Genomic DNA, 18,131 nt, shown 5'->3' with positions numbered 1-18,131 from the left:
ACACAAGGAACTGCAGACGCTGCAATCTTGAGCAAACACAAAGTACTGGAGGAACTCAGTGGGTCAGGCAGCATCTGACCAGCAGCAGGCAGCAATCATCTGTCGTCTTTCCGCTGACTGGTTAGCACGCAACAAAAGCTTTTCACTGTACCTTGGTACACATGACAATAAATAGACAATAGACAATAGGTGCAGGAGTAGGCCGTTCGGCCCTTCGAGCCAGCACCGCCATTCAATGTGATCATGGCTGATCATCCCCAATCAGTACCCCGTTCCTGCCTTCTCCCCATATCCCCTGACTCCGGTATCTTCAAGAGCCCTATCTAGCTCTCTCTTGAAAGTATCCAGGGAACCGGCCTCCACCACCCTCTGAGGCAGAGAATTCCACAGACTAAACTGAACCATTCCACTCCAAAGACGTACAGGTTTGTAGGTTAATTGGCTTGGTAAATGTAAAAGAAATGTCCCTAGAGGGTGCAGGATTGTATTAATTTGCAGGGATCGCTGGTCGGCACGGACCCGGTGGGCCGAATGGCCTGTTTCCGTGCTGTATCTCTAAACTAAATTAAACCTAACTAAACTAAACGAGTCTCGAATACAATCAAGCCATCTACAGTGCGCAGATCTGGGCTGCATGCATAACTCCAGCACGATGTTTTATGCTCAAGGTTCTAGCCCTGTGAAAGAAGGGGTTTCTTCCTCATTCTTCACCTTCTGAAGAAGTGGAGTCATCGCGAAAAAACTACTCGATACACATGGGCCTTGTACCAGCCTGGAGACTGAATGTCCCCTGTGCCCGCCAGAAGCATGCTAACATGCACCCAGTCTCTGTGTGACTGCATTTTCTAGTCCCTGTTCATCATCACCATCATCACCATCGTTAAAAACATTAGCGACACAGTGGTTTGTCCTCATTTTGTTCCTGTGTGAAAAAAAAAAAAAAATTTCCACACAGAGAGTGGTGAATCTGTGGAATTCTCTGCCACAGAAAGTAGTTGAGGCCAGTTCGTTGGCTATATTTAAGAGGGAGTTAGATGTGGCCCTTGTGGCTAAAGGGATCGGGGGTTATGGAGAGAAGGCAGATACAGGATACTGATTGTGGATGATCAGCCATGATCATATCGAATGGCGGTGCAGGCTCGAAGGGCCGAATGGCCTCTACTCCTGCACCTATTTTCTATGTTTCTATGTTGGGGAAGTCCAGAACAAGGGGTCACAGTTTAAGGATAAGGGGGAAGTCTTTTAGGACCGAGATGGGAAAATCATTTTTTACACAGAGAGTGGTGAATCTCTGGAATTCTCTGCCACAGAAAGTAGTTGAGGCCACAGTTCATTGGCTGTATTTAAGAGGGAGTTAGATGTGGCCCTTGTGGCTAAAGGGACCAGGGGGTCGAATGGCCTACTCCTGCACCTATTTTCTATGTTTCTATCAAAGAAAGGCACAAAAAAGCTGGAGTAACTCAGCGGGACAGGCAGCATCTCTGGAGAGAAGGAATGGGTGACGAAATCCTTCGGGTTGAGATCCTTCTATGTTTCTGTACATCTCAGTCCTACCCCTTATTCTTAAACAGTGACCCCTGGTTCTGAATTCCCCCCCCCCCCCCCCAACTTTGTTCCTCCTGCACTTTGTTGTGTTTAATCGAGATTCTAGCATCTGCAGTTCTTTGTGGCTTTTCCATATTGTGGATGGAAGCGAAGATTTCAAAACTGGTTCATTTGACCGTCTTGGAGCAGTTGCCGCTCGGTCTTCGAAATAAAGATTGTGTAGAGGGGTAAGGGACGGAGTGAGTGACCCAAGGGGGCAGAGAGGCTGTCTCCCACCTTATAACATCCTGCATTTCTTCTGCAGAGCTGACTTACCCGGCCCTCTGGTTCCTGTTCATCAGAGATGCCAAGTCGAACCGCAGCACCAAGCTGGGTGAGTGTGTGATTCGTCACAATAGACAATAGGTGCAGGAGTAGGCCATTCGGCCCTTCGAGCCAGCACCGCCATTCAATGTGATCATGGCTGATCATCCACAATCTGTACCCCGTTCCTGCCTTCCCCCCATATCCCCTGACTCCGCTATTTTTAAGAGCCCTATCTAGCTCTCTCTTGAAAGCATCCAGAGAACCTGCCTCTACCGCCCTCTGAGGCAGAGAATTCCACAGACTCACCACTCTCTGTGAGAAAAAGTGTTTCCTCGTCTCCGTTCTAAATGGCTTACCCCTTATTCTTAAACTGTGTGTGTGTGGCCCCTGGTTCTGGGCTCCCCCAACATCGGGAACATGTTTCCTGCCTCTAGCGTGTCCAAGCCCTTAACAATCTTATATGTCACAGTGGCGCAGCGGGTAGAGCTGCTGCCTCACAGCACCAGAGACACGGGTTCGATCCTGATCTTGGGTGCTGTCTGTGTGGAGTCTGCATGCTTGGTTTAGTTTAGTTTAGAGATACAGTGCAGAAACAGGCCCTTCGGCCCACGGAATCCGCACTGACCAGCGATCCCCGCATATTAACATTATCCTACACACAGTAGGGCAATTATTTACATTTACACCAATCCAATTAATGTACAAACCTTTGGAGAGTTCCCAGAGAGTTGTGAATCTGTGGAATTCTCTGCCAGAGAGGACAGTGGAGGCCAATTCTCTGGATGCTTTCAAGAGAGAGTTAGATAGAGCTCTTAAAGATAGCGGAGTCAGGGGATATGGGGAGAAGGCAGGGAACGGGGTACTGATTGTGGATGATCAGCCATGATCACAGTGCTGGCTAGAAGGGCCGAATGGCCTACTCCTGCACCTATTGTCTATTGTCTATTGTCTGTTGAATTGAATCCAAAGATCTTGGAGAAAACCCACGCAGGTCACGGGGAGGACGTACAAACTCCGTACAGACAGCACCTGTAGTTACGATCGAACCCGGGACTCTGGCGCTGTAAGGCAGCAGCCCTACTCCTGCAATACTAAACCACCCAATATTCTCCCTGTGACCGCGTGGGTTTCCTCCAGGAGCTCCAGCCTTCCTCCCACACCCCAAAGACCTTTGCCTGTGTGTGAATGTGTGTGAGTGATTGGTGGTGGTCGGAGGGGCCGTAGGCGCAGATTGGCAGCCACGCTTCCGTCAGTCTGCCCCAGGGCAGCTGTGGCTACAGAAGTAGCTTACCACCACCGAGTGTGACTGAGGAGTGAATGAATAATGTGATGTAAAGCGCCTTGAGTATTAGAAAGGCGCTATATAAATCCCATCCATTATTATTATTATTAAAGACGTGCGGGCTTGTAGGTTCATTAGCCCTCTGTAATTTGTCCCGAGTGTATAAGGAGTTGATGATTAATGGGATTACGTGAAACTATGGTGCAGGAACAAGGAATTGCAGATGCTGGTTTACAAATAAGGACAAAGTACTGGATAATTCAGGTTAATTGGCCCCTATGTGTCAGGAGTAGTAGAATCTGAGGGAGATTGATAACAATATGGAAGAATAAAAAAAAGACCCAGAGTGCTGGAGTAACTCAATGGGCCAGGCAGCATCTCAGGAGAATTTGGACAGGTGACTTATTAGGTTGGGATCTCGCTGAGTTATGCCCCTGTCCCACTGTGGAAACCTGAACGGAAACCTCTGGAGACTTTGCGCCCCACCCAAGGTTTCCGTGCGGTTCCCGGAGGTTGCAGGTGGTTGCCGGAGGTTGCAGGTAGTGGAAGCAGGTAGGGAGACTGACAAAAAACCTCCGGGAACCGCACGGAAACCTCAGGTGGGGCGCAAAGTCTCCAGAGGTTTCCGTTCAGGTTTCCTAAGTGGGACAGGGGCATTATTATATACTCACCCACTCCTTCTCTCCAGAGATGCTGCCTGTCCCACCGAGTTCGTCCAGTTTTTAGTGTCTATCTAAACCGGCATCTGCAGTTCCCTTCCCACGCGTGGAGTTGAGCATTTACCCGTGTGCTTTCTCGTCCCACCGTTAGACCAGCCGGTGTCGTGCGAACAGGAGCGGCATGCCGCCATCGAGGAGGCGAAGCAGCACCAGTACGAGGGTGCGTTTGTGCCGCAATGCAGCTCGGCCGGTCTGTACAGGGAGGTACAGTGCCACCAAGCCACCGGTTACTGCTGGTGCGTGCAGGTCAACACCGGGCACCCGATTCAAGGCACCACAGCACGGTGAGCGGGCGCGCACGTCGGCGCGGCGGGTGGTGGAGACCTTGTATCACCAGCGACAGAGTGAACAGGCGTTGCTCTGATGCTTGGGTTGGGTCGGGTTAGATTAGTTGAAGGGCCTGTCCCACATGGGCGTCATTTGCGCGTCATTTACGAGACATCATTGACGCGTCACGAAGCCCGTCGTGCATGTGATGTGTGCATGGCGTGCATTACGCGCGCATGGTTCGTGGTGATGTAGGCAGTGTCGCGCGCGGCGCCCCAGGATTTCGGGATTCACAAAATCTTCGCGCGCCACCTGCGTGACACGCAATTTACTTCTTCTTGCGTGTGGCGTGCACAGCCTAAAGTTGTCGGACAACTTAGAACCATAGAAACATAGACAATAGGTGCAGGCCATTCGGCCCTTCGAGCCTGCACCGCCATTCAATATGATCATGGCTGATCATCCAACTCAGTATCCTGTACCTGCCTTCTCTCCATACCCACTGATCCCTTTAGCCACAAGGGCCACATCTAACTCCCTCTTAAATATAGCCAATGAACTGTGGCCTCAACTACCTTCTGTGGCAGAGAATTCCACAGATTCACCACTCTCTGTGTGAATTTTCTTTTTCTCATCTCGGTCCTAAAAGATTTCCCCCTTATCCTTAAACTGTGTGTGGCCCCTTGTTCTGGACTTCCCCAACATCGGGAACAATCTTCCTGCATCTAGCCTGTCCAACCCCTTAAGAATTTTGTAAGTTTCTATAAGATCCCCCCTCAATCTTCTAAATTCTAGCGAGTACAAGCCGAGTCTATCCAGTCTTTCTTCATATGAAAGCCCTGACATCCCAGGACTTATTTGATTGTGCACGCCGGGGTTGATTGCATTCGTTGAAACAGGGCGGACCACGTGAAGGTTGCAATCTCCCACCCTGCGCAAATGAAGCCCAAGTGGGACAGGCCCTTTAGTTTGCAGACACAGAGCGGAAACAGGCCCTTCGGCCCACTGTGTCCGACATACTAGCACCACCCTACACCCACTAGGGACAATTTTACATTCGCACCAAGCCAATTAATAATAATAATAATAATAATAACTTTATTTATAAAGCACTTTAAACAACTGCAGTTGCCACAAAGTGCTGTACATGAGAACTCATGAACAAAAAGCTATTACAAACAATTAAAAACCATTAAAAACCGTAAAACGAAGGACTATAAAAAACACACTAAAAATTAAAAGACATTAAAAGCACTAAAAACAGGAGCAATGCCTCAGCCAGTGTCGAAAGCCAAAGAATAAAAATGTGTTTTTAGGGAGGATTTGAAGATGGACAGTGAGGGGGCCTGTCTGATGTGCAGCGGCAAGGTGTTCCAGAGTGCCGGAGCAGCAACAGAAAAGGCTCTATCCCCTCTGAGCTTCCGCTTAGACCTTGGTACCTCAAGGAGCAGCTGATCAGCTGACCTGAGGCACCGGGCAGGAGCATATAGGTGGAGCAGCTCAGAGAGGTAAGGCGGGGCGAGCCCATTCAACGATTTAAAAACAAATAAAAGAATTTTGAAATGAACTCGAAAGTGCACTGGGAGCCAGTGAACTTGCAAACCTGTACGTCTTTGGAATGTGGGAGGTAACCGAAGATCTCGGAGAAAACCCACGGGGAGAACGTGCAAACTCCGTACAGACAGCACCCGTGGTCAGGATCGAACCCGGGTCTCTGGCGCTGTGAGGCAGCAAGTCTAACACTGCGCCACCATGCCGCTAATGATGCAGGCGTGGTGGAGAGAGTTGAGCTCCATCTTGTATCCAATCTATTGGCAAGCTAGTGGGAGAACCCAGCCATGAAGTCACACTGAGATCTGACAACCACTTGGGGGCCAAACCGGCTTCAACTCTGCTCTTCTCTCTGCAGCAACCAGACACCCAACTGTGGGAGTGGTGCTCGGTCCAAGGTCTCGGAGATGGGCCCCCTCTTCAGGGGCAGGAAGCTCCAGGGTAAGTAGTGGTTCCGTCGGCATCTTGTCCAAGGATGCGGAGAAGGTGCGGAGGAGATTGTTTGGATGATGGGACCAGGAATAGAGTGGACATGGAGTACTAGGAGGGTCTGGGACCACAGGACACAGCCTCAGAATAAAAGGACGTGTCTTCACAATGGAGATAGGGAGGAGCTTCTGTAGCCCGAGGGTGGTGAATCTGTGGAATTCATAGAAACATAGAAAATAGGTGCAGGAGTAGGCCATTCGGCCCTTCGAGCCTGCACCGCCATTCAATATGATCATGGCTGATCATCCAACTCAGTATCCTGTACCTGCCTTCTCTCCATACCCCCTGATGCCTTTAGCCACAAGGGCCACATCTAACTCCCTCTTAAATATAGCCAATGAACTGTGGCCTCAACTACCTTCTGTGGCAGAGAATTCCACAGATTCACCACTCTCTGTGTAAAAAAAGATTTTCTCATCTCGGTCCTAAAAGACTTCCCCCTTATCCTTAAACTGTGACCCCTTGTTCTGGACTTCCCCAACATCGGGAACAATCTTCCTGCATCTAGCCTGTCCAACCCCTTAAGAATTTTGTAAGTTTCTATAAGATGCAAGTAAAATGAATTTGCCAGCAGCAGTACAATTAAAAACATTCCCTTGATTCCGTTAGCCCTAAGAGCTAAATCTAACTCTCTCTTGAAAACATCCGGTGAATTGGCCTCCACTGCCTTCTGTGGCAGAGAATTCCACAGATTCGCAACTCCCTGGCTGAAAAGGTTTTTCCTCGTCTCAGTCCTAAATGGCCGAACCCCTTATTCTGAAGAAGGGTCACCCATTCCTTCTCTCCAGAGATGCTGCCTGTCCCGCTGAGTTACTCCAGTATTTAGTGTCCACCTTCGATATTGGGGAGAGCGTGGCTTTGACCAGCTGGTGTTTGGTGTGTTACAGGTTGCCCAGGTGGGAAGAAGACCGAGTTTGTCACCGGACTGCTGAAGTCCCTCGTTATGGACATGGCCCAGGCCGGCTCCCGTCTAACGTGGACGAGGTACACTTCGCCCGCGCTTGCGATGAACGTGATCGGCGCAGTGAATGGCCCTCCGTGCTTGCTAAAGGCCGCGCGTCTTCTCTGTTTCCCCGCAGCGGTTCGGAAAGGTCGGCCGGCTTCACGCTGCAAGACCGCGCCATTCGCTGGTACTTCGGCCGGCTGGACAAGGACCTGAACGACGAGATCTCCGAGAAGGAGCTGAGGACCCTCAAGGTCTACCTGAGGAAAAAGGCAACGCCCAGAAGGTGCACCAGGAAGTTCATTGAATACTGCGACCTCAACGGCAGTAAGTCCATTTCACTGAACGAGTTGAAGGGCTGCTTGGGATTCATCAAAAGCAGAGGTAGGTCAAAGTTTTCATAACTGCCTGTCCTCATGTACCTCAGGGTTAAATGCTGAGAGGTGCGCAATAAGTTCAATAAAAGATATGCACATATGAGTTCCAGGACAGAATTAGGCCATTTGGCCCATCAAGTCTACTCCGCCATTCAATCATTCATCATGCTCTCACCTCTCTCATAGCAAAAGGATTTGAGTCTAGGAGCAGGGAGGTTCTACTGCAGTTGTACAGGGTCTTGGTGAGACCACACCTGGAGTATTGCGTACAGTTTTGGTCTCCTAATCTGAGGAAGGACATTATTGCCATAGAGGGAGTGCAGAGAAGGTTCACCAGACTGGTTCCTGGGATGTCAGGACTGTCTTATGAAGAAAGACTGGATAGACTTGGTTTATACTCTCTAGAATTTAGGAGATTGAGAGGGGATCTTATAGAAACTTACAAAATTCTTAAGGGGTTGGACAGGCTAGATGCAGGAAGATTGCTCCCGATGTTGGGGAAGTCCAGGACAAGGGGTCACAGCTTAAGGATAAGGGGGAAATCCTTTAAAACCGAGATGAGAAGAACTTTTTTCACAGAGAGTGGTGAATCTCTGGAACTCCCTGCCACAGAGGGTAGTCGAGGCCAGTTCATTGGCTATATTTAAGAGGGAGTTAGATGTGGCCCTTGTGGCTAAGGGGATCAGAGGGTATGGAGAGAAGGCAGGTACGGGATACTGAGTTGGATGATCAGCCATGATCATATTGAATGGCGGTGCAGGCTCGAAGGGCCGAATGGCCTACTCCTGCACCTAATTTCTATGTTTCTATGTTTCTATATCGAAGGTGGACACTAAATACTGGAGTAACTCAGCGGGACCGGCAGCATCTCTGGAGAGAAGGAATGTGTGACCCTTCTTCAGAATAAGGGGTAGTAGGCCATTTAGGACTGAGACGAGGAAAAACCTTTTCAGCCAGGGAGTTGCGAATCTGTGGAATTCTCTGCCACGGAAGGCAGTGGAGGCCAATTCACTGGATGTTTTCAAGAGAGAGTTAGATTTAGCTCTTAGGGCTAACGGAGTCATCATCCATCCATGATCGGTCCATCCCTCTCAACCCGTTCTCCTGCCTTCTTCCCGTAAACATTGACATAGAAACATAGAAAATAGGTGCAGGAGGAGGCCATTCGGCCCTTCGAGCCAGCACCGCCATTCATTGTGATCATGGCTGATCGTCCCCAATCAATAACCCGTGCCTGCCTTCTCCCCATATCCCTTGACTCCACTAACCCCTAGAGCTCGATCTAACTCTCTCTTAAATCCATCCAGTGACTTGGCCTCCACTGTGCCCTTTGTGGCAGGGAATTCCACAAATTCATAACTCTCTGGGTGGAAAAAGTTTTTTCTCGCCTCAGTCTTAAATGGCCTCCCCTTCATTCTAAGACACCCTTACTAATCAAGTTGATAGGTTCTATGAGCAGAATTGGGCCATTCGGCCCATCAAGTCTACTCTGCCATTCAAAGTTGGCTGGTCTATCCCTCTCAAACCCATTGTTCTGCCTTTTCCGTGTAACCTTTGGCACCCTTAGTACCAAGTTAATGAGTTCTAGGGGCAGAATTAGGCCATTCGTCCCTACTCTGCCATTCAACCATGGCTGATCTATATATCCCTCTCTGCACATTATCCTGCCTTCTCCCCGTAACCCTGGGGTATAATGTTTTTTTCATCAGTGTTTGGGGTTCTTGGTTCAGTGTGTGTTGTGGAGCCAGATATACATCTTTGAACATTGCAACTTCAATCCTCTCAACGTTCCCCGTTTGTTAATTACAATAAGGATATACAGTAAACACTTGCAAGATGTGGTGCGTAGAGTAGCATGTTAACCACCTCGTAAATCAACATGCCACAGGATTCCCCATGAGTCACGTCTGGTTGCAATAAGAGTGTGTATAATTAAGTGGGCAAATTAGTTCATTGTTGACACGTGGAACTGCAGATCCTGGTTTACAAAGAAAGGCACAAAGTACTGGAGTAACTCGGCGGGCCAGGCGGCATCTGTGGAAGGAATGGAGTAAAATTAGTTCCATTTCATAAGTTCATAGGTTTTAGAAGCAGGATTAGGCCCATCAAGTCTACTCTGCCATTCAATCGTGGCTGATCTATAGTTCCCTCTTAACCCCATTCTCCTGCCTTCTCCCCATAACTTCTGACATCTTTTCTTTTGGAGGTAGAGGCTTGTGGGGGGGGGGGGGGGATCCCTTCTCGTTCAACGGTTGACTCTTTCTGCTTATTTTTAGATTAATTTAGTTTAGTTTAGAGACCCAGCGCGGAAGCAAGGCCCTTCGGCCCACCAAGCCCGCATCGAACAGCAACCCCCGCACACTAACACTAGCCTACACACACTAGGGACACTTTTTACATTTACACCAAGCCAATTAACCTACAAACCTGTACATCTTTGGAGTGTGGGAGGAAACCGAAGATCTCGGAGAAAACCCACGCAGGTCACGGGGAGAACGTACAAACTCCACACAGACAGCACCCGTAGTCGGGATTGAACCCAGGTCCCCGGCGCTGTAAGGCAGCAACTCTACCACTGCATCAAAGGAGACAAATTATGTCCTTTGTCTGTGTAGGAAGGAACTGCAGATGCTGGTTTAAACCGAAGATAGACACAAAAAGCTGGAGTAACTCAGCGGGACAGGCAGCATCTCTGGGGAAAAGGAATAGATGACGTTTCGGGTCGAGACCCTTCTTCAGACTGAGAGACAGGGGAAAGGGAAACGAGAGCTATAGATGGTGATATAGAGAGATGTAGAACAGATGAATGAAATAAATAAATAAAAGTACTGATGATAAAGGAAACAGGCCATTGCTAGCTAGGGACTAGGTGAAAATGAGTTAAAGACAATGAGACTCAACAAGACGACTTTGAAGCTGGAATGACTTGTGTGGGGGCGGGATAGGGAGAGGGAGGGGAATGAACAAGTTACTTAAAGTTAGAGAAAGCAAGATTCATACTTCTGGGTTGTAAGCAGCCCAAGTGAAAAATGTTTAAGAAAGAACTGCAGATGCTGGAAAATCGAAGGTAGACAAAAGTGCTGGAGAAACTCAGCGGGTGCAGCAGCATCTGTGGAGCGAAGGAAATAGGCAACGTTTCGGGACGAAACCCTTCTTCCTTCGCTCCATAGATGCTGCTGCACCCGCTGAATTTCCCCAGCATTTTTGTCTACCAAGTGAAAAATGTACCGTGTTATGTTCTATGTTAGTCTACAAGTATATATACACAATAAAACACAGATAATATATAATGATCAAAAATGCAATAATTTAATAACGGTAATACGAGCTGGAAAACCATAGTCTGCAGTGCCGGCGACATATCTGCTCTTGGGTGGTACGTCTGTCTGTCAATGGGATATAATCGGAGTGGTGAGTTTGTGGGCATCAGGAATTACTCAGGATCACTCGGCATCTAGCTCAGCAAAGTACGTCTACAGCTCTGTGTACCATTGACAAGATGCCAGGGGGAGAAGCCCGCATTACTAACCCTGGAACTAATGTTTGAATAAAACACAAAACTGTACAGCACCAGAACAGGCCCTTCGGCCCACAATGTCTCTGCTGAATATGTGAATGAATGAATGAATGAATGAATGAATGAATGAATGAATGAATGAATGAATGGATACTTTATTGTTACATGTCACAGTGAGATTCTTTGCATGCAAACACCCAAGGTATGCAAATAGTTGCTACATAAAGGGGGCTGACTATGTAACAAAGGGGTCGGGTACGTTTCGGCGCCTCCAGTTATAATATCTGTACTCATCAGAACCCTAACCCTAACCTCTGTAAATACCTCCAGATAAATAAAAGTGTTCCATGCTTCATAATACTCCGGGATAGTGAATTCCAGAGATTCATCACCCTCTGCAAGAAGTTCCTATGCCAAGGATATTGCAAGTGAGATCAGCTTTATGTTAACAAGTTTGGAAATAGGTTTCCACTGGCCCACCACTGTGGCACCCTAACCCTAACCCTAACTCTAACACCCCGAAACAGAGGCGCCGAAACGGCAGCGCCGAATGGTACCATTCCGGTAACAAAGTATCCCGCACCAGTTCCTCCTTTGCCCCCCCTCCCCCCCCCTCGCCCCAGTAGGTTCACCTTTGTTCTCCCCCCCCTCCCCCTCCCCCCGTCATGGCGATTATCTTAAGTGAGTGTAGACCCCATGACTCTCAGTCTGAAGAAGGGTCTCGACCCGAAACGTCACCTATTCCTTCTCTCCAGAGATGCTGCCTGACCCGCTGCGTTACCCCAGCTTTGTGTGTCTATCTTCGGTTTAAACTGTTCCTTCCTGCACAGTTTAGTTTATTCGTTTAGTTTGGTTTATTGTCAGGTGTAGCGAGGTACAGTGAAAAGCTACTGTTGCGTGCTAACTGACCAGCGATTCCCGCACATTAACACTAGTCTACACGCACTAGGGACAATTTTACAATTGCACCAAGCCAATTAACCTACAAACCTGTACGTCTTTGGAGTGCGGGAGGAAACTGAAGATCTCGGAGAAAACCCACGCAGGTCACGGGGAGAACGTACAAACTCTGTACAGACAGCGCCCGTAGTTGGGATCGAACCCGTGTCTCCGGCGCTGTAAGGCAGCAACTCTACCGCTGCGCCACCGTGCCGACCTCTAGATGCGGTAGATGCAGGTTCCTGGCTAGCTCGGAGGAAGGGCCTGAGATATGGTTTCACTAGGCATCTGCCACCCAGATGTCAATGGATCAGTCGGTGTTGTAATTATCCCCCTTGCTCCACCAACTGTTGGCTGCAGAACACACACACACATCCCAGCATTGTGCCCTGTAGCTGATATTCCATTTGATTCGACTCAAATGTTTCCACTGCCCATCAAGGCAGCTCTGGAAGTCGAATTAATGGAGTGGTCTGTTCTTAACTGTTGCAGGAATGAGGTCTAATTACACCCTCTCAGAGAGGTGAGGATGCCCAACTGAGAAACTTCCCTTCTCGTTTGGAACAGAGAGTAACATCACAGTCGCTGGTCTGTGTGGACTTGACAACAATTATTGTAACTGGCCTCCAAGCCGAGACCAGACAAAATGAGTGATTCTCGATTAGTGCAGGGAGGAACTGCAGATGCTATTTAGTTTAATTTAGAGTTACAGCGCGGAAACAGGCCCTTCGGCCCACAGAGTCATAGAAACATAGAATATAGGTACAGGATGAGGCCATTAGGTCCTTCGAGCCAGCACCGCCACTCATTGTGATCATGGCTGATCGTCCCCAATCAATAACCCGTGCCTGCCTTCTCCCCATATCCCTTGATTCCACTAATAGATACATAGAAAATAGGTGCAGGAGGAGTCCGAGCCGACCAGCGATCCCCGCATATTAACACGACCCACATATTAACACACTAGGCACGATTTTCAATTTACACCAAGCCAATTAACCTACAAACCTGTATGTCTGTGGAGCGTGGGAGGAAGCCGGAGCACCCGGAGAAAACCCACGCAGGTCACGGGGAGAACGCACAGATAAGCACCCGTGGTCAGAATCAAAACCGGGTCTCCGGCGCTGTGAGGCAGCAACTCTACCGCTGCTCCACCGTGACCCCCTTGCTAGTTTAAACCGAAGGTAGACACAAAATGTCGGAGTAACTCAGCGGATCAGGCAGCATCTCTGGAGAGAAGGAATAGGTGACATTTCGGGTCGAGGCCCTTCTTCAGACTGAGAGTTAGGGAACGGGGAAACGAGAGGCCTAGACTGCGATATATATAGAGAGAGAGAGAGAGATATATGGAACAAATGAATGAAGGATATGCAGGACGATCAAGGAAAAGTGGAGCCCACAATGGTCCATTGTTGGCTGTGGGCTAGGTGACAATGTGTTATACAGACCGTGAAACTCAACAGACAACAGTGAAACTAGTAGGATGGGGTGGGCAAGGGAAGAGAGAGGGGATGTGAGAGTTACTTGGTTAGAGAAATCAATATTCAATATCTCTGCACCCTTGCCAGCATTGAATGGAATGTCTGCACTCCAGCTTGATGTGAAAGAAATCCCTGTAGCTCTATTGTAAAGGAGGGGAGGGCAACTCTGGCCAGTATCTTGGACATTTGATTCCTAATCTTCATCATTTAAAACAAATGATCCGGACAATATCACATTGTTGTCTGATTGCCTCCCTCCTAACCCTATGTATTCTCCTGCCTTCTCCCCATAACCCCCCACACCCGTACTAATCGAGAATCTATTGGTCGAGACCCTCCTCCGTCTCGCCCCGAAATGTCACCCAGTCCTTCTGTCCAGAGATGCTGCCTGTCCCGCTGAGTTATTCCAGCACCCTTTGACTAAGTTCCTGTTGTTTGGGGGTTTGTAACTAAAGTTTGTCCACGATATAACCATAGCATGAGAAGTATTGTGTTAGTGACTAGAATGTGTGAATGTGTGTGTGAATGTGTGTGAGTGATTGGTGGTGGTCGGAGGGGCCGTAGGCGCAGATTGGCAGCCACGCTTCCGTCAGTCTGCCCCAGGGCAGCTGTGGCTACAGAAGTAGCTTACCACCACCGAGTGTGACTGAGGAGTGAATGAATAATGCGATGTAAAGCGCCTTGAGTATTAGAAAGGCGCTATATAAATCCCATCCATTATTATTATTATTATTATCTATCTCTGCCTTAAAAATATCCATTGACTTGGCCTCCACAGCCGTCTGTGGCAATGAATTGCACAGATTCACCACCGTACAGAATACAGTATAGTTCTCAGCATTGTAGCACATCAGGGGAGAGCGGAGGGGAGTCAGTCTACCCCATGACAGAAGGGGAGGGAGTTGATGTTTGGTAGCCACAGGGAAGAAGGGTCCCCTGTGGCGTTCTGTGCTGCATCTTGGCGGAACCAGTCTGTTACTTTTTGGCCCTTGTGGCTAAAGGGATCAGGGGGTATGGAGAAGGGTTTCGGCCCGAAACGTCACCTATTTCCTTCGCTCCATAGATGCTGCTGCACCCGCTGAGTTTCTCCAGCATTTTTGTGTAAACATAGAAACATAGAAACATAGAAATTAGGTGCAGGAGTAGGCCATTCGGCCCTTTGAGCCTGCACCGCCATTCAATATGATCATGGCTGATCATCCAACTCAGTATCCCGTACCTGCCTTCTCTCCATACCCTCTGATCCCCTTAGCCACAAGGGCCACATCTAACTCCCTCTTAAATATAGCCAATGAACTGGCCTCGACTACCCTCTGTGGCAGGGAGTTCCAGAGATTCACCACTCTCTGTGTGAAAAAAGTTCTTCTCATCTCGGTTTTAAAGGATTTCCCCCTTATCCTTAAGCTGTGACCCCTTGTCCTGGACTTCCCCAACATCGGGAGCAATCTTCCTGCATCTAGCCTGTCCAACCCCTTAAGAATTTTGTAAGTTTTGTACCTTTGATCTTCCAGCATCTGCAGTTCCTTCTTGAACACGGTATGGACAGAAGGTTGGTACAGGATACTGAGTTGGATGATCAGCCATGATCATATTGAATGGCAGTGCAGGCTCGAAGGGCCGAATGGCCTCTACTCCTGCACCTATTTTCTATGTTACCTCTTGAGATATTAATGGTTCAATGATATTTTATTGTCACATGTACCTATCCACAGTGAATTCCATTTGTACACACAGTTCGGTGTACATCTTGCAGTCATACTTAAGCCCCACAAATGAGCAGTTCTGAAAATCATTTAGTCACCTTTTCATGTACCATTAATTATCCAAACTAGTTATTCAGCAGTTACTGAGATCAGCTCAAACAAGAGGTTAATAAAGTGGTGCATTGTTCATGGATGTAATCCGATCAATGTTGAGGTTTTTTGTCTCTAAAGATCTGTCTTTGACATTTTCCCATCCCATCAGCCGAACCTTCTGGGTGGTTTGGTAATAGCTGAATCAGAGCCTGTTGTTGGGTGCGTTTAGGGTGATGTCGGTGTCCATGCCTCTCCTGTTCGTTACGACGCAGTCAAATGCAGAACTAATTGGCTAGAATATCACAATTATCCAAAACCTGAACTTGTCACGTTGTTGAAATGTTATCCAGATGTTGGAGAAAGTCGTTCTGCCTGCCTGCCGCAAGTATTTGTGTAACTGACCCAAATGCAAGGGTTTAGTTCAGACGTACAGCATGGAAACAGGCCCTTCTCCGCACCGACCAACGGTCCCAGCACATGGAACATGACCGTACACACACTGGGGACACTTTTTACATTTACACACAGCCAATTAACCTGCAAACCCTGTACAGCCCCTGTCCCACTTGCGTGTCCTTCGCACGCTAATTACGCGACCTCGTGGTCGCGTTGAGGCGCGACGGTCCCGCGAAGGTCGCACATGGTTTCTTGCGTCCGCACAGCCGTCTGGAGCGCGTGCCGTCATTTGAAGATGGACACAAAATGCAGGAGGAACTCAGCGGGACTGGCAGCATCTCTGGAGAGAAGTCGAGGCATCTCTGGAAAGAAGGGTCTTGCCCCGAAACGTCACCCATTGCTTCTCGCCAGAGATGCGTTACTCCTGCATTTTGTGTCCATCTCCAGTCGTCTTGGCCCCGCTCTGGGAGTAGAAGCGGGGGCGGATCCGGACTGCAACGGCCGTGAGCCCCAGGCCGAGTTCGACGATCGTTTGCCTGCTTCTGCTGCCGTTGGAGGTGAGACGTTGCGTTGACCCAGGGTCTTGGGCCTGTCCCACTTTGGCCGTCTGTTCCGCGACAGGCCGTTGGCGCGCGGAGGTTTCGTTCGCTACAAAATTTCGAGCGCCGCGCGATATCGCGCACAACTACATACCCCTCCGCGCGTCTCAGTGGGACCGGCCCAGCGCGGCCACACGATGGCCGTGCGTTTCAACGCGACGACAAGGTCGTGTAATTTGCATGCCAAGGACACGTAAGTGGGACAGGGCCGTACGTCTTTGGAGGAAACCGAAGATCTCGGAGAAATTTCACGCAGGTCACGGGGAGAATGTGCGTACTCTGTACAGACAGCACCCGTAGTCAGGATCGAACCCGGGTCTCTGGCGCTGTAAGGCAGCAGCTCTACCCGCTGCGCCACTGTGGTCTTTAGAGACACACACACCCAGGAACCCGAAGCTGTTATCCCCTGCCACCACTGACCCATCTAAATGTTCAGTATGCACTGATGGAAGATATTGAGACTTGCAAGAGAAGATAGACACAAAATGTTGGAGTAACTACTCAGCGGGACGGTGGTGTAGCGGTAGAGTTGCTGCCTTCCAGTGCTTGCAGCGCCGGAGACCCAGGTTCGATCCCAACTAAGGGGGCTGTCTGTACGGAGTTTGTACATTCTCCCCGACCCTTACATATGGATAGGACTGCCACCTAGGGCCCACTGAAGCTTACTACAGACCCGAGATGAAACCAAATGTGTAGGAAGGAACTGCAGATGCTGGTTTAAACCGAGGATACACACTGCAGAAGGACCTCTTTGCTCCTATACTCGATTCCTCTTGTTGGCCTTTATAACAAGAGGAGTTGGGGCAAAGAGGTCCTTCTGCAGTTGTACAGGGGCCTAGTGAGACCACAACTGGAGTATTGTGTGCAGTTTTGGTCCCCTAATTTGAGGAAGGACATTCTTGCTATTGAGGGAGTGCAGCGTAGGTTTACAAGGTTAATTCTCGGGATGGCGGGACTGTTATATGCTGAGAGAATGGAGCAGCTGGGCTTGTACACTCTGGAGTTTAGAAGGATGAGAGGGTAGGCAGGAGTAACTCAGCGGGACCGGCAGCATCTCTGGAGAGAAGTCGAGGCATCTCTGGAGAGAAGGGTCTTGCCCCGCGGGGGCGGATCCGGACCGCAACGGCCGATTAGGAAAAGGGGAGATGCAGCGAGACCTGGGTGTCATGGTACACCAGTCATTGAAAGTAGGCATGCAGGTGCAGCAGGCAGTGAAGAAAGCGAATGGTATGTTAGCTTTCATAGCAAAAGGATTTGAGTATAGGAGCAGGGAGGTTCTATTGCAGTTGTACAGGGTCTTGGTGAGACCACACCTGGAGTATTGCGTACAGTTTTGGTCTCCAAATCTGAGGAAGGACATTATTGCCATAGAGGGAGTGCAGAGAAGGTTCACCAGACTGATTCCTGGGATGTCAGGACTGTCTTATGAAGAAAGACTGGATAGACTTGGTTTATACTCTCTAGAATGTAGGAGATTGAGAGGGGATCTTATAGAAACTTACAAAATTCTTAAGGGGTTGGACAGGCTAGATGCAGGAAGATTGCTCCCGATGTTGGGGAAGTCCAGGACAAGGGGTCACAGCTTAAGGATAAGGGGGAAATCCTTTAAAACCGAGATGAGAAGAACTTTTTTCACACAGAGAGTGGTGAATCTCTGGAACTCCCTGCCACAGAGGGTAGTCGAGGCCAGTTCATTGGCTATATTTAAGAGGGAGTTAGATGTGGCCCTTGTGGCTAAGGTGATCAGAGGGTATGGAGAGAAGGCAGGTACAGGATACTGAGTTGGATGATCAGCCATGATCATATTGAATGGCGGTGCAGGCTCGAAGGGCCGAATGGCCTACTCCTGCACCTAATTTCTATGTTTCTATGTTTCTATGTATCTTATTGAAACACATAAGATTGTTAAGGGTTTGGACACGCT

The 18,131-nt window shown here is 49.0% G+C and overlaps 1 protein-coding gene across 1 annotated transcript in view; it reads left to right on the top strand.

Moving 5' to 3' along the window:
* Positions 1-18,131, top strand: part of LOC116967750 (SPARC-related modular calcium-binding protein 1-like) — a 77,652-nt gene that overhangs the window by 38,383 nt on the left and 21,138 nt on the right. Inside the window, exons 2-6 of the mRNA XM_033014358.1 lie at positions 1,806-1,918; positions 3,944-4,136; positions 6,029-6,111; positions 7,047-7,143; positions 7,239-7,486. Of these exons, the coding sequence (XP_032870249.1) occupies positions 1,806-1,918; positions 3,944-4,136; positions 6,029-6,111; positions 7,047-7,143; positions 7,239-7,486 (734 nt within the window). The remainder of the gene's footprint in view (positions 1-1,805; positions 1,919-3,943; positions 4,137-6,028; positions 6,112-7,046; positions 7,144-7,238; positions 7,487-18,131) is intronic.

Source organism: Amblyraja radiata, chromosome 41, assembly GCF_010909765.2.
Source record: "Amblyraja radiata isolate CabotCenter1 chromosome 41, sAmbRad1.1.pri, whole genome shotgun sequence".
In the NCBI taxonomy this organism is placed as follows: domain Eukaryota; kingdom Metazoa; phylum Chordata; class Chondrichthyes; order Rajiformes; family Rajidae; genus Amblyraja; species Amblyraja radiata.
This window is presented reverse-complemented; position numbering and strand designations above follow the sequence as displayed.